The 25,334-nt window shown below is 42.7% G+C and overlaps 1 protein-coding gene across 7 annotated transcripts; it reads left to right on the top strand.

Annotated features, from left to right (window-relative positions):
* Positions 1-1,967: 1,967 nt before the first annotated feature.
* PACC1 (proton activated chloride channel 1) lies at positions 1,968-24,869 on the top strand. 7 transcript variants are annotated; one of them, XM_071578191.1, is made up of 9 exons: positions 2,162-2,182; positions 4,921-5,090; positions 6,353-6,449; positions 8,036-8,245; positions 11,067-11,221; positions 12,490-12,632; positions 18,787-18,931; positions 21,961-22,065; positions 23,685-24,867. In XM_071578191.1, the coding sequence occupies exons 2-9, from the start codon at positions 5,043-5,045 to the stop codon at positions 23,844-23,846; spliced, it is 1,065 nt and encodes a 354-aa protein (XP_071434292.1). In that variant the 5' UTR covers positions 2,162-2,182; positions 4,921-5,042; the 3' UTR covers positions 23,847-24,867. The 7 variants fall into 7 exon arrangements, with proteins under 7 accessions (XP_071434299.1, XP_071434326.1, XP_071434292.1 ...); XM_071578216.1 differs by lacking the exon at positions 2,162-2,182 and adding an exon at positions 6,156-6,268 and having other exon boundaries at positions 5,019-5,090; XM_071578198.1 differs by lacking the exon at positions 4,921-5,090 and having other exon boundaries at positions 1,968-2,182; positions 23,685-24,868.
* The last annotated feature ends 465 nt before the right edge of the window (positions 24,870-25,334 follow it).

Here is a 25,334-nt window from a genome sequence, read left to right as displayed (position 1 = left end):
ACCAGGGCTGACCCTGCTGAGCATCTGAGATCTGATGGGATCGGATGGCAGGGAGGAATTGAACTGCCAGGGGACGGTCCATACTCGAACTCAGGTCCTTGGGATTCAGGGTCCAGAGTGCTCTCCATTACACCACAGGACCACCCTGGAGGATTTTAAGCCTGGGTGTTTGGTACTGCAACACCCAGGCTGCCTGACTGCCGAGCTGTAATTCAAATCCCTGTTCGGGCAATCTCCATACTGAGTTTTGTAAAAACTGAACAGTTCGGAGAAGGATTTGGACAGTAAATAGGAGATAGTAATGATCTTGACGTTTGTTTTAAGGATTGTTTATAAACTCTTCCTGTGTAAAATCCATATGTCTACCTCAGAGGACACCTGTTCCACATTGCCTGAGGTAACACTCTTCTCCAAAAGCAGTTCTGCACACTGGTGTAAGCAGAGCTGAAGTAGATAATTTGAAGCAACTTACCATAGTTCTCCTCTGGATGACAACAGCAGCAGCAGATGAGAAGCACAGGGGACTGAGGGCATGTCACAACTGTATGGGGGTGACAACCAACAGGCCACATGTCTGTATGAAAAGTGGGGCCAAGCTGCAGAGCCAGGGCATGGGGAAGGTGAGTTGCTGTGGACATGTGAGTGCTGCCCCACACGCTGCCATCTAGTGTGGCCAGCTGAGTATTGGTCCTGCTAGGGTGAAGGTTTACAAGGTTGTTACTGTGATTTGCCTTAAGCAATGAAGTTTGCCTACACTGCCTCAACAATAGCTTGGCTCTAGAATTGGCTTCCCATCCTGGCTGCCCGGCACATCCATTTGATGACTTCCCATTCCACAAGACAGGTATGAAATGTCAAGCAGAAAAGAGTCCTCAGGTAATGCTTTGGACAAACATCTTGTGAATGCTTCTGTTCCATGTGAGAAAGAGTTCTGGCATTTGCCTGATTGCTTTGTCTGCAAATCTCCCACATGCCTCACCACAGAGACCCATGCTGCTGGGAAAGGTGCAAAAGTCTGATTTGTCAGTTCAATTCAATCACATTATAGACATACCTTGTATTCAAAAATAATTATTTCTTAGTGTCGCCCCAGGGGAGGGCTGCAAGAGCAGAATACTAGACAGCATCTGTCTGAAGCATTAGTGATTTGGGGTCTGCCTTTGAACCACAGACATGTGAAAAATAACTAACAAGAACGAAAATATTTTCTTTCTGGAAGGAGAAGCTGTGTATTAGGACTGTTATTGTCAAAGGACTTCAGACCTTGGTTATTAACTTACTTGGTGTGGGCCTTGGGCATAGGGAAATGATCTACTGAGCAGCGTTGTGTCTCAATGCAAGAAATGTTGAGCATGCTTTTTCTTGATGATGAAACATTAACAATTACTTCCATGCTGGCAAAGGAAAAAAAAAATAGCTGTGTGGGTATTTGTGGATGGGTGGGTCATGAGTCAGCTCTTAGGCTTTATCTTCCTGAAGTGCCCCACTACTGTGGGCACAGTGTTGGTGGGTCCCCTTGGAAGCCCTGCAGAAGTTCTGTGTGGTTGTCAAGCGAGTCTGTTGGTTCAGTGTCTGCAAACAGCCTTGAGCAGAAGAACATAAAAAAAAATTAAAACAAAAATTAATATTTTGTGCAGCTTGGGGAGCACTGGCAGAGCTACCATGAACTACTTTTCCAGCCTAGTTCATTCTTGTGTTAGACAAGTGTGTGGCGTAGAAAAGACTCATCTCCTCATCACTGCACAGCACCACGCACCTTTTGGGAGAGAGAAGCGCTCCTGCAAAACTCATAGAACCCTCCTGGGCGTGTGCCGAGAGTCCCGCGGTGCTCTGCCCAGCTCTGCCCACTCTGTCCAGCTCTGCCCGCTGCCCGCTGCCCGCTGCCCGGACTACGCCTCCCAGCAGCCTCGGTGCGGGGCGGGAACCAGCCGGGAGGCGGGAACCAGCCGGGGGTCCCGGCGCCTGCGTGGCCCTGCCCTGGCAGGGCGGCTCGGCTCAGCTCGGCTTGGCTTAGCTTGGCTTGGCTTGGCTTGGTTTGGCTTTGCTTTGCTTGTCCCGTCCCGCCCCGTCCCGTCCCCGGCGCGGTGTCGCTGCCCCGCCCCGTGCGGTGCCGCCCGGCCCCGCCGCGGCCGCTCCTGCCGATGCCATGCTGAAGCCAGAGGTGTCCGCATCCTACCAGGAGGTACGGAGGGCCGGGGCGGTGGGCGGCGGGTCCAGGCTGGCCGGGGGTGCCCGGCCCGGGGCTCGCCCGGCGGTGTCAGCCGTGTCGCCATGCGCTCGCTCGGCCCCGCTGGTGCCTGCGGTGTCGGGGTACACCTGCGCCCTCCGGGAAGCAGCGGGTGCTTTGGGGGCACCGAATCCCGCGTTTCTTCTTTGAACGCGGTTCGAGTGATGGGCAGCGGCTGCTCCAGGTGCGTGAGGTCGGCACAGCTGCCGGCGCACTGTGTACGTAGCCCCGGTTTAGTGACGAGGGTGTCTGTCGGGTGTGAGCAGCGACTTTGGTACCAGAGCTGCTGCATCCCAAACTGAAGGGCTCTTTATCACCCTGCCAAGACCCCGAGGCAGCGCCTGGTTTGCATATCAATGTACAGGCTCGGCAACCGGAATTCCTTGCTCGTTCCTATCTCTCCTGCAAGAGACACAAGCTGAGTTCAGCAGCAGCAGCAGCAGCAGCAGAGAGTTACAGCAGGGCACTCTGTTTGTATCTTGCAGGCAAAAGAAGCATGGATATTTTCTCTGCACATGACAGGTAGTTTGGAGCTCAGTTTTAGTACACTCTAATTTAGTCTTGTAGTGTCTGTTTAGTTTCAGCTTCTGGTTTTCAAGGTAGGCTAGAAGGCATTGGAAGATGATGAATCAGCAGACTAGCAAAAGGCCTGTACAACCAAGTTCTGCTTTTATTTAAGAGGGTTTTATCCAGTAGGAAGATTTATCAGGACGAATTTGACTTGGGTGCTTGTTTGTAGGGGAGGCACTTGGGTGAGTTAATGAAGTGGCATTGATGCCTGAAGTATGGACTGGACTATGCCTGTTATGCTTCCACCTTCTGTATCAGCCACCACTGACACTGCTTCATACATTTGGTATTGTCCCAAACTCTTTGGCACAAGCCTGGATGGTGTGTGTCTAAGTGCAGCACCTGTGTCTCCATACCTCCTCCAGCGCCTGCAGCAGTCTTTGATGCTTCAAGCAGGGATGCTCAAATGTCTGGAATTTTGCCTTTTCTGACCTTTTATTTATCCAGTCCTTTTCTGTGTGCAGGACTGAAAAGTAACTGGTGAGACATGGGCAGGCTTCTGCATTTGTTTCTCACTCAGCTCTATGTGCCGAATCCAGAGGAATGCTGAACAAGGGTCTCTTTTGTGCCCTTCCTGCCCTTGACATCCTATCCTATCTCACTATCCTATTGCAAGCCTAACTGCTCTGCAGTTTGTGTTCCTTCTGCATTAGCACCATGCTTCACTTCTCTGTGAAAAATGTGATGAAGGAAGAGCTGGCCTGTGAGTGTGAACACAGCTGGTGTGCTCCAGGTTCACTGTTGACAGGATGCCCAAAACAAGACAAGTGACAAGTGTGAACAAACCAGAATCAGCCGTCACACAGTGCTGACTCCCCAGTCATTAGGAGAGTGGAGCTCAGTGTGTCTGTGAGTTGTTGGGCTTATAGTTGTGTGCTGCTGTGCCTTGTAGGGACAGTGTGCTCTGTGCTGTATGCTCAGACTGCAGGGGCTGAGCCATGGACAGTGCGAGGCTCTTTGTCACTTTGATGGATTTATGCAGCTTCACCTCTTGTCAATTCAGGTATTCAGGAACTGCTGTAAAATGTAGTTGGTTTTAGGGAAGGGGTCTTACATGTCAACCTACTCAATGCACCTGAGGTAGTGTTAGTACTCTGACTTTTGGCTGGCTGTCCTTACTATCTGTCCTTCTCTGGTTTTGTGTGTGAAAAGGTTATGAAACTATGTCTGCCTTGTCAACTGAGATAAGAAAATGTAGTTGCATATTGTTTGGGTTTTTTGTCTTGTTTCTAAGGAATGCTGAAAGGCTGTGTTTCCTGAGCTTTTCACAGAATCATTTAGATTGGAAAAGACTTCTAAGATCATTCTTCTTCTGCTTGCTGTAGGTCCTCTTGAGAGGATAGAAAATGTTGCATATTGTCTTGTTTAAACTTGTGTTGGGATCTCCTTGCTGTCAGGAATAGAATTCACTTACCTCTAAATAACCTCAGTCAATGAGGTGCCTGTACCTGGGGAATCGGAGAGGTATGTGAGTCAGCTGAGAAACTGCAGTGACTTGGTAATTTACACTAAATTTTTTTGGATCAGCCCTGGTACAAGTATAATTGGAACTTAGCTGATTTAGCTTAATCAGTACAAGAGGTTCAGTGAGTACTCTTCTTGTGTCAGATTAGCTTATTTGGGGTCAGATAAACAAGTAGAACTGACATGTTTCTACAAAAAGGAGCACAGTGTTAATTTTCCCTTATTTTATGGAGATAATTGCAAAAAGTATCTTCAGTTGGACCCTGAGCTGAGTTTAGCCTCTTATCTCTTCACTCCGTGCCTCACGCCACAGAAAATCATGCTTTATTTATGTACTAAGCATTTAAAACCAACTGGGTAACTGCTTTCATCTTGCTTTGCATGGTGGAAATGAATACAGAAACAGAGGGGGAGGTTGATGGAGAGTTTATGTCAGATTTGAAGACGTAAAATGCGTGGACTCTTTCCTAATAGGTGCTAGTGATGGTCTGGTAGTGATATAATGATTTAATGATTTCAATACTGAATTAAAGTTGGGTGAAATAAAAGCACTTCCTTATGGATACGCGCATGTTACTATTGATTAAGTTAGGGATATAAAATTTATAGCCTTCAGTATGGCTGCTGCGTCAACTGTGCCCCCATCTTCTGTGAAACAGGAACAAAGTTAATCTCCCTTACCCAAACAGACAGGGGATGCTGAGCATTTAGCTTGGGCAGTTACTGTGCAACACATGATGTGCCGCAAGCTTGTGCCCTGGTTTGCCTTGCTGTAATCTGTATGCCAGTCCCTGCCAGAAAAGAGATTTGGAAAACACACAGGAGTGAGGTACTTCACATATATATACTTATATTTATATTTATAATGTATAAAAAGTGTTATATGGTGTGTGTCTAAGTACATTATATTTATAATGTATAAAAAGTGTTGCATGGTGTTGTATAAAAAGTGTTTGTATGGCCAGACTTCGTGAACGCAGATTTGGGCAGGGCTCTCCCCACGTAGGTGGCCCTTCCAGCCTGCACAGTGGATGTTTTAGGTGAGGCACAGCGTGTGCAGAACTGGCCCCACCGTTTAAGTCCTGAGGTCCATCTGCCACAGCCAAGCGAGCTTGGACAGTGACAGTGAAGTCCTCGGGACTGTCACAGCACCCGGTACTAAACGGGGCTGACCCTGCTGAGCATCCAAGGTGTGACGGGATGGGATGGCAGGGAGGCATTGAACTGCCAGGGGACGGTCCCTACTGAGACTCAAACTCGACCTTGGGATTCAGAGTCCAGAGTGTTCTCCTTTACACCATGGGACTGCCCCCATAAAAACTGTAATGCTTCTCTCTCTCCTGTGATGCATATCTAATGTGACAAGCTTCTGACTCTGACGGAAGTGTCTTGGCAGTTTGGGCCCAGAGCTCTGAATAGCAAAACAAGAAAGCATCTGGTCTCTGTTGTTGTTTCAGAAACACTGTAAGACTAATTAGTTGCATAACTGCTAATATATAATAATTTGTACAGTGAGATTAAGTAAGTACCAAAAATATAGGGATATTTGACTGTTGTCTCATAATGACCAATTGTGTGGCTGAGACTGCATTTGAGTGGTTAGCCCTAACACCTGTCACAATGCATCTCATTCTTTTTGCACCTCTTTATTAAGAAGTGCAAATGGTCTGTTTGCTGGTATGTGCTGTGGTTTCTTTATGCCTGAAAATACGTTCTTCAGTGACAGAATGAAGTTCCTGCTTACTTCAGAGGACATTGTTCTAATTGGGGGTTTAAAGTGGGTTGGAGATGCCAGGGAAATAATTACATGGATCTTGAAGGAAAAGGGTGTTATTGTTGAAGCAGCAAGGTAGAAGTAGGTTAAATTTAATATGGTGTCTTTTTTTTTTTACAGGATGCAAGTAGCTTAATTTTTAGCTGTAGGTCTACAGAAAAGTGACTCTTGTCTTGCAAACAAGTGGAACAGATGTTGGGTGCTCTTGGACTGGGGGCGTGTTTTCCTGTTTGGTTAGTTGGAGCCTCTTCTATTTGTACCATAGAAATTCCAGCAATTGCAAGTTTGGAAATTGAACCACTCTTTTAACTACACAGCTGAGTGAAGATGTGGAGCGAGTATCTGAAAACCCAACAGATGAGAGAGAAGGAGAGATGGACGTTCATGAAGACTCCAGCTCTGTTATTTTACCAGGTGAGAACTACTGACCCAGAAATGACTGATTCTTGTAAGCTGCAGCTATTGTGGCTTTGGTTGTTTTGGTTTCTTATTTTGGTGCACTTCCGAAAACTTACAAAATACTAAATTATTAATTTTTGTGAAAAAATACTGTTGAAAAGCCAAGGAGGTTTTCCAAGGACTGATATGAGAATATTTCTTTGTCGTGAACTGTGCTTAGCAAAGAAGATTCAGCACATCTGGCTCTGAGATAGCTTAGTATGTCATCATCCTTTGTGTTGTGTCTGACCTGAGTTGCAGCATCTGTGCTGGCAGTGGGTTGCAAGCAAATTCTGTGCCAGATTTACATGAGCAAGATGCAATACTGAACAGATGTGCCTTTAAGCAGATTTTTATTCTGTTCAGCTCCACTTTTGAGGGGTGTGGAGCAGTGTTAAGTGGGCTTATTGTAGCTCAGGTGTAGGCATTAAGGTAAGCCAACCTGAGAGGAGTATGGCCTAAGTGTTGCAGCTATTCAAGACAACATTGTTTCAATAGTGCAATTTAATGCATATTAATATCCTAATTAATTAGCATTTGCTGCCATCTCTTAACATGTAACTTGGGAACATTTGTATGACCACAAACCTTTGTAAGAGGTTACATGTGCAATAGGATTTACTAAAAGGTTTGCTGTGGGAAGGAGCAAACACCAAACTGCCATTAGAGTTGAAGAGGAGCACATGGCAGGGCCTCAGACAGCCTGACTCATTAAACTACACCACGCAGAACAGTCAGCATGAAGTATGGCTACTTATCTCCTTTCTTATGTTGGGTTTTAATGTTTCTTTTTCGTGTTCAGCTATACACGCTCATAATCAGAGTGTGATGTCTAACTCAAGAGTACATGAACTTTTTCCTTCAAAGTGTTTCCAAAAGAAATCTTTCAAATGCAGAGAGTGTGGAGAAAGCAGTGTCTGTGTGCAAGTGAGACTAGTGTGAAGATCTTCAGAGAATAAGGTTTGAAGACAAGGAGACTGTGAGAGAATTGGCTCAGTCTTTTTCTGACTGTGATTAGAAGAATTCTTTTGTGAAATTTTATGTGGAATGCACAAGTAGTTGTGAACTGGAGGGTAACATACCTAGTGACTTCTGCCACGGTGGAGATGCAAAGCAGAGAGGTGTGCAAGAGCATTCGAGTACTAAATGATCCTGCTGAGACATGTGCTGAGCGTGTAAAAATCACCTCAGACTGGAACCGGGGAAGGAAGTTGTTTTTTTCCAGAAACAAAGTTTGACTATCAACAAAGTTTGACTTTTTCTTATGAACTTTGAGTTTCTGAGTTGTCCTTGAAAACAGACCTTGTTTCCTGTTATTCTGAAGCAGAGTGCCAAATTCTGGAATGTGGAAAAGAGGCACAATCTTAGGATGCTTATAGCTCATACTTGAGAAGGAAACATCTGTGTGACTGATTGTCAAAACCAGCAATAGCTGTGGCTTTTTAAGTTAAGCAGCATTTGAAGCTTACTTGCTTCTCAAATGATGTTTAAATGTAAACTGAGTAAATTCAGCCCAAATATCTGTATTTTAAAGTCCTAATCCATATTCACTTTGGTTCCAGATGGTGAACTGGGTACCACTACCCCTTCTTTGCGTTTCAGCAAGACCTGCCTAAAGAATGTCTTTTCAGTAATTCTCTTGTTTATGTATCTGCTGCTCATGGCTGTAGCTGTGTTCCTTGTCTACCAAACCATCAGTGACTTCAGGGAGAAGCTCAAGCACCCAGTGATGTCTGTCACTTACAAGGAAGTGTCCTTGTATGATGCACCCGGTAAGAGTGGTAACAAACAAAATGGTTTCAGTTGTTGTGCACATTTTTCTTGGATTGTTAAAAGTCTTTGGTGTTGATTCTCCAGGGCCCAGAGTGCATATAGTACTTTGACCCAGGCCTTTCACTTCCTGTTTTTTTAATCTATGTTGTGTTGACTTTGTACAGCAATGTTGATATTGTAAGGGAGATTTGGGGAGCTTTCATGCCAATAGCATGAATGACAGAAGCTGTGATGCATTGTGCAACATTTGATAGACAAGAAGTGTTTTCAGACTCCAGAATGAGTCCTCTTGTAGAGAAGGAAGATAATTCCTTTTGGAAATATTCTCCAAACTGTAAAGAGGTAGCACATAGGATATGTGTCAAGAGCTCAGTGCTGCACTGAACAGTGAGATGCTATTTGTGGTAAAGGCAAATTTCTTAAACCAACTACAAAATAATCACAATGCCACTTTCCACTTCCATCCTGCATTGTTTACAGCTTCCTATGTCAGTAGGCAATGAAAATGTGATGGGACTGCAGGGAGCAATGTTGGCATAAAAATGCAGCGTGGGAGCAGAAACTGTGTTGCAGTTGGCAAGAAGAATTACTCCACAGGACCATTTTTGAATAGTGAGATCTATCCTTATTATTTTTTAAAATTATCCAGCTGCCATTCATAAATAAAGCCATGGTAGCAAATGCAGCTCAGTCAGTCATTGGTCAGTTTCCAACTTAACAATAACACTTTTGTTTGAAGTGTTACTACATTTTAGAAATAACCCCTCCAGTAACTGTGGCTGAAAGGTGAGTGTTTCAAAGTTGTTGCCATATTCCTGTAGTTGTTTTTTTGTATGGTCAGTTAGGCTTAGCTCTGTAAGTAGGTCTTTGCATTTGGACCATATGGATTTGACTGTAAATTCAAGCAAGCTCAAGCTTTTCCCCCTTTTTATTATCATGTGAGCTTTTCACACAGCAACAGGAAGAAAATGTCATTTAAAGAAGCAGAACAACATACATATAAATCCAAAAGTACTGTTGGAGATCCCTGCCAGGTCAGAGAACTTAAATTGATGTAGTTCTTTAGTTTATTTGCTCTGTTGAAGTAATGAGATGGCAAGTTGCAAGCTTGGAGCTCTGAAGAAAGGGATAAAGCATGTATAGACTGATACATGCTGACTGCTTTGACATCTCACATTTGATGGGCACCTCATTTCAGTTGTGTCAGTTAATTATATCTAATCAATAATACTTTTTTTTTATTTAGTCTAGATTATCATCTGGTAAATTTGTTTCCAATAATAAATGTGGCATATGAGTTGTAACAGGATTTTGAGGTTTGGGTCTCGTATTTTGCTAGCCTTGTAAAGCTGAGGTGGCTGAGTGAATGCTGTTGGACTGAAACAGTAGGTTTATAATATATATGAGTTTCCATCCAGGTGAAGTAGTAGCCTCCCTACCCAGTGGTGTAAATAATAAGGATGGTAACAGTTAGTGCTTATTTGATGACTTTGGTTTTTATCTTTGTGCTGGTTTAAAGGTAAATTGGCAGGAGAAATGAACTCAAGAGAGATTATGAGTCTGCTATAATTCACTAAAAAGATCACAATAAATACAATGATACAGCGTATAAATTGGTTTTAACCCACAACAACCAGATGTATAACCCAGCACCCTGGGGCATGAGCAGAATGGTGTTCATTAGCCCCTGTGCTGAGAGTCACGTGGTCCCCCTGAGTACAAAGTAAAAGGAAAGGAAAACCTGTTGGTGAGGATGATGGTCACAGCCTTGCTGAATGACAGTTGCAGTCCTTTTAAGGTTCTGGTCCTTCTCTGGATCTGGTAAGTGGTACCAGAGTGGTACCCAAACCCCAAGATTGTATACTCTCAGGTTCAGGTAGGTATGCCCAGACCTCTCCCAGGGCAGGGAGTTCCACAGTGGGTGATTTAACTCTGTGAGTCATGGGGTATTTTGCAATCTCTGATAGTCTGGGTCATTGCAGCTGCCTATTGTGCCAGTCCCTAATGGCCCCTCAGCAGACATGACCCATCAGGCTGGGTGTGAGGTGCTGATGCCTCCCCGAAGGGGAGTTATCACAGCTGACTTGCTGGTGTGAAGACAGAACCATTCTCATGCCTCCCAGGGTTCTTTAACACCCAGCCTGTAGCCTGAGGTGTCAGGTGTGCCCTGGGCAGCTCCTGCAAATGAGCCACTATTAACAGTTCATGAGAAATTACACAGAGGGTGCAGAATACACAGTATTGGTTACACCCAAGCAGTGATAAACTAGTCCTGAATGCTGTAACTAGGACAATCTTGACCTCAAATCCAGTGAGCAGACAATGCTGGATGTTCTGAAGAGCATCTTTTGACTTTAATTAGATCAACCAAGTAATCTTTGATATGTCATGTACAGTATGTACATTATTTTCAATTAAAATTTGATTGTGTTAAGTGCTAACATCTGAAAACATGTACAAACTGAAGCACTACATGTCCCATTTGATTTCAGTAGTCTCCTAATTTCCTTCACAGATTCATTTGGGGTGAAATGGACTGATGTATTAGCTGCTGGTTTATTGAAAGACTGTGGAAATTTAGTAGCTTCTGTGAAACTTTTGAGTTATTGTAACAGAATATGAACCCTGATTTTTTTCAGTGGATTGTGGGGATTCTGGTGCTTTTGATCTGCCCCAGAAATATGCAGGAGTGCATGATTTTATTTGTTTGTTTTGCTTGATCTTGAGGATATCAGTATCCTGTCAGATTAAATTCCAGTATGAAAATCTATGTACTTGATAGAGAAAGCAGTGCTCACTAATGCTTTTATTCCACAACAGGTATTGCCTTCTACCCAGGGAAGGCTCGGCTGCTCAGCTGCAAACATCATTACTACGATCACATTCCACCTCTGATAAATCCAGGTCAGCCAGGAGACATTGAATGCACCACTCAGAGAATCAACTACACAGATCCTTTTACTAATCAAACTATGGTAATAATAATAATAAAAATAGAACAAAGTTCATTCAGTATGTGTTTTCTGCTCATAATTATATTTGAAAGTAAAAATATTTACTCCATGCTGTAAAAATCATTTATTTCAGGTTTTTTTTCAAGCCATCTATCCTTTTGTTTTCAGAAAGTGTGTATACATGTTATGGAAGATCAGATGTTGTGTGGGTGTGTGCAGCACAAAAACTTTAGTGGGATAAAATAATTTCTCACAACAAAACTCTCACTTCATTCTTGTCCTTAATGAATTGGAAAGCATTCTCCTTGATATTGTAAATCTAGCTTTGATTGAAAGCCTTAACAATTATTCCATTAAAACAGGTTAGCTAATCTCTTTTGGAATGTTTGCTGGGATTTACATACTATATTTATCACACTTGGAAGACTCTTAAATGGCCACCAAGTGTTTCATTATGTTGAAATGCTGTGAGCCAGCAAGAGAGGGACATTGAGTGATTGTCTCAAATTGCCCTTAAAAATGCAGAGAATCTACCTTCTGTATAAACCAATGTTCAAACCCACAAATTACCATATTTAGTACTTCAGGTAAAGTGATTGTTTTTACAGTAAACGTGAACAAATAAACTATCTAGGTATCCATTTGGTCAGCTTTGTTCATTTTCATAGTTTGCTTCTCGTCCTGTCACCATTTGTTTTTAGAATGCAGCTCCTTAGTACATTTGAAAGTAACAGTCTAGGTCCAAGTCTAATTTAATTCCTGCTCCTATATGCATTTTTTGCAAGTTTTAACAAAATAAGAGCATATATTTTATGCTGTGTTGTAGGTTCACTTAGAAACTTTCTGATCCAATAGGCTCTAGTCCTGCAGTGGAATAGAGAAGCACTGAGGCAGACACCTCTGATGTTCTCCACATCACACTTCACATTGACTTGTTTCTTGTCAAGATCAAAGTTGCAAGACTTTGATGCTTAAAACAGTTTTGATTGTCCTTCTGCATTATGCAGGGCCTTGACTGGTAATCTTACATTAACTCAAAGGACAATGATAGAATTAAAATGGGCTTCTTAGAAAAATACTAAATCTTGATGTAAAGACTTCATTTTTAAATTAAAACGATGGATTCAATTGGCATTCTTGTTAGCTATTTTAATAGCTGTGTACTTAGTAGTGGCCAAAGAACTCTCAGTGTGTATTAGATTTCTGTACAGTATTAGTGCCAGATGGCAAATTCATGACCAGGAAATGAGGATTGCTTTGCTACTCTCACCATCTCTGTTTGCTTACAGAAGTATGCTTTGGTTGTTCAAGGCCCTCGTGATGTGAAGAAAAAGGAACTGGTGTTTTTGCAGTTTCATTTAAATGAAACAGACCAAGATTTTAGTGCCATTGACTACCTTCTGTTTTCTTCTTTCCAAGAGTTTGTCAATAGGTATGTAAAGGGATGAACCTGTAACTGCATTGAATGTGCTACTACAATACTAAAAAAGCCCTACTTTTCCAAGAAAAATCAGACAGGCTTTTATGTAATTTTTTAACGTGTGGATTATGCTGATACTCTTTCATGCCTTTGTTTGCTAATCTTACTTTTTAGAAAACGCATTGAGAACTTTTTCAGTAACAAAAACTACTCTCAGCTGTGCTTAAACCATTTCTTGCTGCAGTTTCTAAAAGTTTGAAGTTTGTGATGGCTTCCTGCTATCTGCTGCTGTGAGAGATCAGCAAATGTGCTGTCCTGGGTAGTGTGTCAGAAAGTGCACAGAGAACACCAGTATTTCTGTACCATTTGTTTTTTTTTAAAGCAGTTACTGTAAAGATCAGATCCCCTAGATTGATTTGTTGTGATTTCATTGAAAGATTAACTGTATTTTGTTGTATTACTGGCTTTGTGTCGGATTGTACAGAATAATTCATATATGGTGTTCTCAAAATTGCTTCATATTGGTTCAGCATTGGTCATTGGAGTGACTGATCAACCTTCTAATTTTAACAAGAGTGGAATTAATCTTGAACTTTCTTCAAAGCCCCACCCTTTATCCCACTCTGTGAGCATAAATTTCATACTTAACTGTTCAGTTTTTGCTTTAAGTTCAATTTCTGTTCTTATCTCTGTGATCCAGATTAAAAGCTAGACAAGGGATATTAGTCATATTGACATCTGATAGAAAGACTTAATTTGGTAATAGATACTCAGTGAAAAAGGGACAGGGGGTAAAGGACATGCAGAACAAAACTAGGTGAGAGAGGGGAAGAGAAATAATGGGTTTTGTTGTAGCAGCACAGTCTCAGAGGCTTGAACTTGTCATAATGGTGCTCTTCAGATACAGCAGACTGGAAGTGTTCAGTCAGTTGCAGTATCTCTGGATGACCAAAGGCCACTTACCTGAATTTCCTTCTTACAAAGCATTTCTACTTCAGTGAAGGAGACATCTTAAGTCACTAAATATTTTCTATAAAATACCTCATAAAATGCTGAAGTTACAGGTGTTTCAGGCATTGATAATTTAGGGTGAGAAAATACCAGTTGGGGTAGGGATGTAGAAGGTACTGCTTGTTCCTTATGTGCTGTTTTTTCTCAGTTTCTGTGGCTTGTGCTGTGGTTAGAAACATGTACAGGGGCACTGCTTTCTGCAAGTGCAAGACACAAGCACTGTCTGAGACCACCTCTTGTGTGTCATCTGGTTTCCCAGCCCTGTGGAGCATGAACCAGCTTACCGAGACACAGATCTTGGTTTGTGCAAAAGTGGGCCTTGGAAGCCACCTTTCTGTGCTCATTGTATCAGTTTGCAAATAAGCCATTTTAAAGAGCTGTTTCTTCCCAAGTTAGAACATATGAGGCCCACTTACACTGGCAGTATTTCTCAAGCAAGTTGCAAGTGTGCAAATGCAGGTTAAATGTGCAGAACAACAGCGTGCTTGTTGCAAAGTTTCAAGGCTGTGCTTGTGCCAGAGTAGGTGAATCAGGAAGAATCATCTGTCAGGTGCCTGGGAGAAACCTGGATGGCAGCCTTCTGTCTCCAGGTTTGCCAGGTCAGAATGGTTACATGGCAGAATTGGTCCTTGAAAAGATGGGGAAGTGTCAGTTTGTTCCTAGAGAAACTGCCTTGTCCCAGTGTTGGAAGGCACCAGAATGGAAGCCAGGAGAGTGAAGGCTGAACCTGGGTTATGTTTGGGGAAAAGTGAAGAAGTAGGTAATGGGGGTGTCTGTTTGGGGACACATACTTTGTGCTTGTTTGAGGCAGGTGGTAGGAATGGGAGTTAAAACTGATTTTGAACTAGCCCAGGTTAATGGTAAAATTGGCAAAGGTATGTAGGCCTTAGTAGTAAATGATCTGCATGTCTAGATGAAATACAAGAAGAGAACCAATTGTGGGCAAGAGGCCACTAGTGTCTCTTTTTTCCAAAACTTAGTACAAATTGTATGGCTTGTCTTGCTTAGTGTTGTGTTAGTTGTCCTTCTGTCCTGGACCATGAACTGGATGGGCTCAGGGTAGGTTGGAAGTTTGTTTTCTCCTGACTCTGAAGTGCCTGTGAAACTGCACTGTATGTATGTGGAATGCCTTATTCTGCCAGCTTTCAGTGGAAGAGAAAATAGAAGTGATTTCTGGCTCATCAGCAGATGCTAAATTTAGTTCATGAGAAGTCTGGACTAAGATATCTGTAGAAACTGTTGTGTCCTTCCACAGAGCCTCTAAAACCTCAGTTAGTGGCCTCTGTCAACTATTTGTCCTGACAAAGTGTCTCACTGGTTATGAGAGCACAGTATTGGCATTGTGTCCAGCAGTTTATTTACAGTGCTGTCAGAGATGCTAAAACTCAAGAGATATCATCATTACCTTTACAGTTTTTTGCTGTGGCTGCAAACAGCTTATGCTGGGCTGGACTGATGTGAAAGGTGTAATGCAGATTCAAGTGAAATGGGGAGAGTATTCCATTATCCCAAATCACGATTCAACCCCCCCTGAAACTGGTGAGAGGAGTCCTGCTGTATCTACTGCACAGTTTCTGTGTAGACAGTATTATCTGCAGCTGATTTTTGCTTTAAGTAGCAGTAGTTATATCAGTGAAGGCTGCTGAAAACATCAGCCACAAGCAGTAGTAAAAATGGCCTCTAGAGACTTGTATCTTTAAGGGATTTTTTTGGGACGTAGCAAGCAGTTCTTTCTGTCAAGCGTTTTATTCTCTGCAGCTCTTCTGTTAAAATTGAATCACAGATGACATGAAACTGGCACTGCTCTCTAGTTTTGTTCTGGTCTCCACAGAACACTGCTGCACTGTGTGCTGTTGTTGGCCTCGGAGTTGGAGGGATCCTGCTGCTGGCTCCTTCTTTTCTTTTTCTTTTTTTTTTTTTCTTAGGCAGTGGCAGCTGCTGTTTGTACCATATTAATTGGAGGGAAGGAAATAATGAAACCCTTGCAAATTACCCAAAAACTGTGGCTAAAAATACAAGTTCCTTTCCTGAACTGTCATTAGTATAATACATGGGTTTTAGGAGAAAATCCTCTGAACATACTACTGACAAAACTATTGTTAGTATAGCATGTAAAATAACTTCTGGTCCTGTGAAATTATGGATACCAGTCAGAACAGATCAGAGATTATTAAAAGGTCTAAACAGAGATCCATGTTCATGTCTGTGACCTGGTTTGCTGGAAGCAGAGAAACAAATTATAAGATAGAAGTGTCAAGACATTGGGTACCACACCAGCTGACCCTTTATTAGATCCCGTGGCTGTCTGGGAGTTTCCCGGTCTGGGTAAACGCAAAAGCAATAAATACAAATTGAGTTTGAACCATCTGTGGTTTTGGCTCTTGCTGTTGCATTGGAATCTGTGGTGGGATGCCCTAAAAACTGCCATGGACTAACATGGGTTAGTCCATAGGACTGGTGTTAGAAGGATCCACTGCAGCACCACAGCCCAGCCTGAATTAAAGGTAGTGACTCCCACAGTTGGGACCAACAGTCTCTCATGGTCTGACAATCTGTCAATGGTTACCAGAGCGCACTGGCTGAGAGGAGACCAGGGCTTTGTAGTTTGCCTGAGACAGTTTGGCCTCTTGCAATTCTCTTTCTCTGCTGTGATTTAGCAATTTTCGTGTGATCTTGAAGCCCCATTAATCTCCTGGGAGAGCCAGAGTATTCTGGGAATCTTACCATACTCCTCAAAGAGAGTGTAACAGGTAGAAGAACTTAATTGAAAAACAACACCCAACAAAACCCAAACCAAGCAAACAAAAAGAAAAAAAACCCAACCAACAACAAAAAAGGTGCGTCCTTTGTAGGTTGTCTGTTTTTGGAGTGAAGAAGAAATTAAAAGAAACTGCCCAGAGAACTGTTCTTCAGCTTAAAATCACTTGGTTGTATGTGGTTTTAAAGCTGCATTATTTGCCCTCTGCCATACTTTATGCAAAGCTTGTGCCTTTCTGCTCTACTTCTCCTGCCCTCCTCCTGCTTTTTATTTTTTCCCCTCACTCTGTGGTAGTGGTCTGAATTATGGGCAGATTCAAGGAGATGCCTTCTCAGATCACTTCTCCGCAGCTTCTCCTAAGATATTATTAATCCTTCTTTTTCAAGCCTACAATTACTGTCGAAGGCAGAGTATACTACTGCTGTCTGCCTACCATGTCAGTTGTGGCTGTAGCGTTCAGCTCTGTGTCATAACTTCCTGCCTCAATTTTCCATGCTGGTTTGGAAAGCTTTTCTGGGATGCTGTATTTAGTCTCACATTAGGCATATGACTGGCTGGCAGGGTGCTAATTATGTGTGTTCCTCTTGAGTGGCAAAGCACCCCAGTGCTCTTCTGTTCTGTCCCATCAGCTGCTTCTCTACCCAACTTCCTGAAGGAGGAAGAAGTTGTCAGATTAGGTGTCCCTGTGTCACTGATCTGCATGGTGAGGAGCAGTCAGGCTTTATCCTTACACTCTGCCCACTTCTTTCTTGTGGGAGTTAGAGAGGTGCACTGCCATCCTGTTGGAGTCACTAAATAAGCACCTAATGTCACAAATAAAGACATTCATGACTTGCTAAAACATCCTGGGAACATCATCTGTCTTGATGAGTAGCAAAGCGTGTTAATTTTCCTTTCCAGGAATGCTTCTCCTTTCTGTGTGTGTGCATAGTGGAATTCTGTGTTTGAGCCTATTGCCTGAAGCCCTGCTAAGAGCAATGGCTTTGCTGGGTTTTGTCTTCCTGTGAACGTGTGTGTATTCATCTATTAAGCTCGAGCAGGAGGTGTAGTACAGAGGAGCCAGCAGTGAGATATTCTTTTTATCAGTTCATGCTTTTCTTGCCTTGTAGACAAGGCATCTTGGTTTGTAGGAAGAAAAAAGTCCTGGTTTTGAAAACTAATCCAAAAAGACAGGAAAAGTGCAAATCACGTCAGTGCTGGTTTAAGACAAGTCTTCCTGATTGGACTGTTCTCTGGGACAAAAGCTTCTTCAGCTGTGCTTCTCTTCTGACCTCTTTGCATCTTTCTCCTGAAAGACCAAAACACCTTCATCTCCAAGCAGACCTGGTCATGCATGCTCTCTGCCATACAAGAGAAGTACACTGTTTCCCTTCATCTATGAAAAAAGATTTTGCCTGGGTCAAAACCCTCTCCCTTGTTTTAAGGACCAACATACCCTGAACATGTTTCTGCAAACTGAATCTATCTTTAGTAAAAATAGGCAGTACGGGCTTTAATGAGTCATGACTCATCACAGTGGTTTATCCCTTCTTATCAAATGAAACCTTGTTGGAAAAGCAGCTGCAGAGCTGTGCTTATTTCATATGGATTACTTGAAAGTGGCAAAAATCAAAGTAGGTAAATAATAGTAGATAAATAATATCTTGGAAGGGGCTCCAAGTAAATAGCATGGTTAATTCACCATGTCCTGTGCAGCTGGTAGGGAAGAGATGGAGACCTCTTTACTATTTGCAGCATAAGGGGTATTGGAAGCCTTCAAATGGCTTACAGTCACAGTATTGAAAAAAACAACCAACCAAACAAACTAAAACACACAAAGCAATCCTGCTGTTCTGGGGGCTACAAATACCTGATTGCATATTGGGAAAACAGCCGTGTTGTTGCAGGTGAGAGCCTTACACCAAAGGTATAGTGTTTCCAAAATAATAGGAATATACTGAATGTAAATTTGAAAGCATTTTAAGTATGTCTGCATTGCAATGGGCGTATTTGGCAACCGGCTTATTTGTGTCCCAGAAAGAGGTGGAGCAGCCTGCCCTGCCTCTAGGCTTCTCTTGCTTTCTGACATGGTAACAAGTTGTTTCCCGGGGTCCTGGCTCTGCTCCTTTCTGTCCCAGGGATGACTGATGAGCAGAACTAAACTCCTCCATGAGGCAGAACAACCCCTAGGAGCAGGAAGAGCTCCAGGGTCGTAGGGCATCAGGTAAGTCTTCTGCGGTTAAGGATGTGCTACCATTAATGAAAACATCACTACACACCATGTTTTAGATATGTTGTATTTAGCAGGTGAAAGATAAAAGGAATTGTGACCATACTTTGGAGACACTGTAGGTCTGACATTCTCTTGCCTATGGTGCTCAGAGTTTGGTCAGTAAAGTAATGGTCTTTTTCTTTCAGTCCAGAAAAACCGAAATTCATGAAGGACTGTGAAAGTTCATACTCCAGCTGGAAGTTTTCTGGAGGCTTTCGAACTTGGGTCAAGATGTCTTTGGTCAAAACAAAAGAAGAAGATGGTAGTGAGACTGTTGAATTCAAACAAGAGGTAAAAAAAAGAATTAGTTACTGCCATGGTTTTAAGTGATAACTGGCCAACAGAACTAATTCTTGGGGCAAGTAGCAATATGAGTTGGAAGGAGGGTGGGTGTGATGGTTAGTTAACTAAGTGAAACATCAGGAGCTTGGTTTTTGTCTCATTGCATCCATTATGCCACTGCTATAACGTAGTTTTGGCTGTACAGTTATTCGCGTTCTTTCTGAGCACGGAGCAGCTCTGTAAAAGTGTAAATGTCTTGATGTGCTCAGCTGTTGGTATGGCCTAGTGACACATTTCAGGAAAACACCTCCTAAAAGGGAGGCCAGAAATCCAGACCTCAAAGGTGTTACATGTGACTGACACCTGTAGTTCAAGGTCAGGGTCCACAGAGACTGACAGAAATATTAACACAGCTACCTTCAGTTCAAGGTGGAGAAGAACTGCCAAAGGAATTGTCTAAACAATGGCTAGTAGTGGAAAGAGGTATTGTTTAGGTTAGCACAAGGGCTGATGTTAGGATGAAGTCATAAATGTAAGCCTTGTATCCTTTGTAGCATTCTCATGTCTGCTTTTTGTTTGGGTTTGGGATTTTTAGCTGTTGAGTGCCCTTAGAAACATGGAGTGACTTGACTTCTTGCATCATTTAAAACTAGAAAATACGCAGGTGGAAGATGCAAACTTATCTAGAGAGGAAATGAGTCTGGCTTTCATTCCGGTTCTGTTCACACTAATGGACAGGCGAATAATTGTGTTTTGAGTTTGTTTTGCTCCCAGTGTTGGTTGTAAAGGAAGTGTCTCGTCAGTGCTGAGAAATGAGAATTTTAAGAGCAGTCCTTCCCAGCGAGTGTCTCTTCCAGAGATTACACTTTCTCTTAGTCCATGGTATGTTGGAAAGAGCATTTTGTGGAGAGCAAAATGAAGCAGAACCTTCAGTTTTCCTGTCTTTAGTTCTGAGAGTTACATGGCGTAACCTTAAGGAAAGAGCAGAGCTGTGACTGTGAGGTGGGTACTCTCCTGCTTCAGGGATGGAGGACAGGATGCAAATCCCAGTAAATATGAGTCCCAAACTAGTGCCTTAGGTTGGAGGAGAGGGAAGAATGCATCGGTCAGCTGCTGCCATGTAAGCACTGACAACATTTATCTGTCTGTCCTTCATCACCTGCAGCTCTGTATCACTTGCCATTTGGTGCTTACCAAGTGTAGGATTTTTGAAAGTCCTTTGTGTGCCCAAGTCTAATGTATCTAAAAGTGAAAACAAAAGGCTGACTCAAACTCAGAAAAAACCATAAACATCTGTTTGGTTTAGCACTTACATACTTTGATCATCAGTGTAATTGAATGCTGTGTTGGGTTTCTTTTGTTTTGTGGGTTTGTTTGTTTTAAATAAAACCTAGGAACTAGGAATCAGAACCCTATGAATAAAATAGCAGAAGTTGAAGCAGCTCAGACATAAATTGCACTTGCTTTGTTTGACTGTACAACATCTGCTCAAATTGCAGAAGGAAGTCCATTAGCCTTTCAAATCCCAAACTGGGAGCTGGCATACTGGAAAGATGGATACAAATACCAGGTCAAATAGCACAGTCAGTCACTCTGCTAATTAGCTCAGTAGTCATTAATTTGAATTTTCCTCCCTTCCCATTGCCTTCATTTAGCTTTGTGTACTGTTTGTTTCCTGTTGTGCAGTTTTCTTGAGTGAGTGTAGTTGGGGTACTGGTAGCCTGCAATAAGGAAATGAGCTGTAGTATGGGGTAAGGCTGCAGCAAAGGTGTCTGACCAGAAAACAGGAGGTGGTGAAGCTCCCATGTGCTCTGAATGAACACACATGGCATTCTAGCTCCTGCTTCTACTTATTTGCAGCCTAAAATCTGGTCAGGGCAGGGTCTAGGAAGAAGACCAATAGAAACCTTGAGGTGTTTCTAAAGAAACTATGCCATGGTAGTTGAGAAACTTTTGTAGCAAGTCATCCCTCATACAGTGGGAAGGCTTGTAAGCAGATGAAGATAGCCTGTTCAGGGACCTCCAACTCAGCCTTCCTCTGCCTGGAAAAATGGGTTCATAAAATATAGGAAAAGCAGGTTCTTCCATGGTCTGTCTCAGCTCTGTATTCACAACCGTGAAATGAAGTCACAGTGCTGCTGGATTCATTACTTCCAGTTCAGAAGTAACCAACTGTAGGATGAGCAGCAGTACTCCCTTGTGCACACACCAAGATGTAAACACTCCTTTGAGGGCTGGAGAAGGGAGAAGTCTCTCCCTCACTGTGCTTTCCTGTGAGGTCACTGTCTGGCTCTTGAGCAGTTTGTATGGTCCCGCAGGACCAGGTGGGTAGTACAAATTGTGTTAGTTACTGCCTGTGTACCAACCTCGTGTAGTTCCCCTCTGGGCTGGGGGTGGGTGTTATAATACAAATGTTCTTTTGGGGCCTGATGTCTTAATACTTTCCTGATTGTGGTTCTCAGACTATGGTTTCATGTGGCTGTAACCCAGTCTGGTATACTAGCCCAGTTCTCTGCTGGGATTGTGCTGCAGCTCTCTGCTGGTCAGTGTTAAAGTGGGAACCTGGTTAATGGGCAGTACCGGGAAGTGTTTTGGTTGTTGACATCATTCTGCACTTGCTGGAGTCTTACAGTTTATTCTACAATTGATTTTTTAAAAAGGAGTCTTCCTGTCACCATCATGTGGTTCTCTGATAAATACAACTAATTTAGCATTCATTCTTAAGAACTTTGCAAATGCTGTAGTACTCCAAGTAAATAAATTTTGTAAATTAATTTCCTCCCCCTTGAAAGGCAGTGTAAAAATAGTATTGTATCGTGATACTGAGTGAGAAATAGGAAAGTAATATGATCATGAGACAGACAGAGGAAACTACCTTTTCCATATTTTGGGAGCCCATTGTTCCAGGTAGAGAAAGGCTGAATTCGAAGTCCTGAGATTGTCTGCTATTTTCACCTTGTTACAGGCCTTTTCTCTTGCACAAAAGACTCATCCTACCGCCAAAGAAAGTAACTTGCGTGTTTCTTCCCTCTCCCCAGACTAGCGTGGTTAACTATATTGACCAGAGAACTAAACCAAGAAGTGACCAGCTGTTTTTTGTGGTATTCGAATGGAAAGATCCTTTCATACAGACTGTTCAAGACGTGAGTAACACGCTAGTCCCTTTGTGAATTGCTGTCTCATGGTTTGTGTGTGTATGCACTTACCTCTGTTACCTCCCTCCAAGCAGAAATGCAGAGGAAGAGTGAGGCTGCTTCTGAAATTTCAGGCTAGGCTCTTTCTTATATCCAGTAATGTATAGTCTGTGGAGGTCAGGACCATCTGATGCCTTTCCTTGAGTTGGTGACACTCAGCATTCTGCTTGCAGCTAGAGGTACACATAGCTAAGAAAAGCATTCTAGCAGAGTGTAGTTTCAGGTCAAGCCTGAACTTTTTGCTTAAATAAGTGTGCTTGGATAAACTGATTTAATGACTTTTTTATTAGACAAACAGGAAATATAGGCTTAAATAAGAACAATAAAAATACCCTAGTGTATTTTTTTATCCATTATTAGAATAAAATTTAGTACTGTTATTTAAAAAATACTTTAAAATGTAGCTCAATATGCTCCAGCCAGAGGTGTAGGATGTGCCAGACGAGCCCACAAGCAGCCCCTGGAGTGCTGCAGGTACATGCACTGTAAGATGTGATCTGGAACTTGTTTTCCCAGTGTTCCAGGGGAGGTAGGATACGTTTGTCCTACCCTGAAAAAGGTAGAGCAGTAGCAAAGTGTGCAGAGAATGTTTTATATTTTGCATTTCAAATTACTCTGACAACCAAGGTCCAGCAGCAGCAGCAAAATCCACAGAGTTCTTACTTTCTTGCCCAAAACTAGCACTGTCCTGTCTGTCCCAGACCCAGGCACCTCCTTGCCCTTGAGAGCCCAGTTGTATTCCCACACCTCTCACTCCTCTCTCCCACGTGGGGTTCACACCTTTGCCACCTTCCTGCTGAACGCTGCCCTTGATCCGGTGGGCTGGGGGTGCTCCTTTCCTTATACTGAAGAGGCCACAGTTCACAAGCACTGGCAGCTTTCAGGAAGATTAACAAATGTGGAAAGCCAGTGTAAGACCTTTTGGCTCATGGGGATGCCTCACTGACACTGTACTGGCCAGTCCCAGAGTGTGTCCTGCCTGTTCACTGCTGCCTAAGCCAAGCTCTGCCTGCTTCATCAGAGATCCTGGAAGTCATCCTTGTGTTCAGAGGTGCAAAGAGGAATTCCAAACTATAAATAACTATTCTTGAACCAACCATAGTGAAAAATACAAAATACTTGCTGTAGGTCTGCAGAAGCAGTTGGTCAAAAGCTGGTTTAGCACTATAATGCTGTCTTGGTAAAGCTTTCCAGTAGTTCCTTTTCCTGGCTTTGTCTTCTGGAATAGCTTCTTCCACATGACTGCTGCTTTTTGTAAATATTTAAATAATACAATAAGTTTAATCTGTAATTTTAAAATTAGCAGCTTAACTGTATCCCTTTAGTTTTAAAACAATTCAATATCCTGAAATAGTATAAACGGAGTTTAGCAGCTGGTACAGTGTGTTTTCTGTCTCCTGGAAGGAATCAGAAAACCATGATGCGTAGAGAAGGCACTGCAGGCAACCTTTGCAGCACAAAGGAATATGCTGCAAAACATTTCATTTAGGAAAAGGGAATTGTGTCATTTAATAGGTATAATACAAGGTGAATTGGATGAGAGGACTAACATTTTTCATCTCTTTCAGATTATCACAGCAAATCCTTGGAATATGATTGCTCTTCTTTGTGGTATCTTTTTGGCTCTGTTTAAGGCAGCAGACTTTGCTAAGTTAAGTGTTAAGTGGATGATCAAAATCCGAAAGAGACATCTGAAGAGGAGTCGTCAAGCAATGAACCATATAAGCTGAGACTAAGACTGCTTTTTAACTGTTCATAGCAGGAGGGATGGAAAAATAACTGGAATAAACTTCAATCAGCAATTAAAGCTGCAAACCAGGTATGTTTTCTTCCAGAAAGCTGATGGCTGGAGGAACAGCCTGGTGAACTGGCCTTTGAACTTCAGAAAGGAGCTAACTCTAGGACAGGTCTAACAAACTCATGCTTTTCTATTCCCAATTTAACAAGTTTACCTCAGTGTATGGGGCAGCCAAGGGAAAAGGAGAGAACTCACTAATGTTCAGAAATTGTGCTGGAGTAAATGGTGAAAAAGGGGACAGTGTTTGAGTACTTCTCAAACAGACCATTTAACATCTGCATGAACTGTAAGCTGCATCTGCTAAAGCAGCACAGCCACTGCCTTGACGGTGCATAGTAGATGGTAACGTACTCTAAAAACGGTCTGGCCTTCCTCGTCCAAAGTATGTTTTAAAGCAAAACACACTGGAATTCTATTACATGTCATTTTTGATTTAAAGTATAATGACTTTAATATTAAAAATATTTCAAATAAGACATGTGTACCTTCTTTGAAAATACCTGTTCTCAGGTTCAGCTGGAGCTTTACAAGAGGCAGACTAGGCAGGAGGGTTACTGCACAAGGATAAGATAAAAAACAAAAAGCTGTTCCTGATCCGTCCAACTCAAAAGAAACTGAAGCAACATGATAACCTGGAGGGCTATTGCTTATCCCTCTTCCCCCCAATCTTTGCTAAGGAAGTGAAAAACAGTCTTTCATCAGCATGGCATTGAAATGTGATTCTCTGTTATAGGGGAAATGCCTGCTAACTAACTGTGCTGGGCTGGTGGTGTCTTTTCTTCCTTATAAGTCCTGTGTAGTTGAGATGCCTTAGACTTGTGCAGTTCTACGGGGTAGCAGTGCACCACTGTGTGCTTGCTCTGAAGGCTTTGTTGCAAGGATGCCAAGTTACATTTTGCTTTTTTCCTCTTCTAACAGTACTAATAGAGGAATAAGCATTAAAAAGTAGCTCTTCACCTTTTTTTTTTTTGGGGGGGGGGGGGGGGGCAGGTTTCTAAGGAACCTGATTTCCAGAGCAAGTCAAGGCACTGCATTGACCAAACACAGCTTTAAAACAAGGGAGCAACAACTCATTGTAGCAAGATAAACAAAACAACAGCATTGGCTGTTTGGGGAAAAAATGTTTGTATGTGAGAAAGGTGGCATTCAGTCACCACTTTATTCGGTATCTTTCTTGCAAATGATGGCTCCTGAACAGGTCATGTTCAGGTCTTCAGGGGAGACAGGTCACCACAGTGCACAGCAAGGGAACAAGATTAAACTGAAAGATAGCAGCAGAGGCCAAATACTGCACAGTTCAAGCCAGCTGAGCTACTCCATCTCTGGGGAGTGGTGGGGAACAGGACAGAAACCAGGTGAGGGGTGTGGATAAAAACCCCACACACTTAGACCATCCACATCCAGAAAACTGATTTTGCTG

Source organism: Pithys albifrons, chromosome 2 (assembly GCF_047495875.1).
Source record: "Pithys albifrons albifrons isolate INPA30051 chromosome 2, PitAlb_v1, whole genome shotgun sequence".
NCBI lineage: Eukaryota > Metazoa > Chordata > Aves > Passeriformes > Thamnophilidae > Pithys > Pithys albifrons.
This window is presented reverse-complemented; position numbering and strand designations above follow the sequence as displayed.

Coding starts and splice junctions, on each gene's coding strand:
- PACC1 (XM_071578191.1), top strand. CDS start 5,043: ATGCCAGTCCCTGCCAGAAAAGAGATTTGGAAAACACACAGGAGTGAG. Junction 5,091..6,352: donor GGAAAACACACAGGAGTGAG/GTACTTCACATA, acceptor TTAACTACACAG/CTGAGTGAAGATGTGGAGCG. Junction 11,222..12,489: donor CTTTTACTAATCAAACTATG/GTAATAATAATA, acceptor GTTTGCTTACAG/AAGTATGCTTTGGTTGTTCA.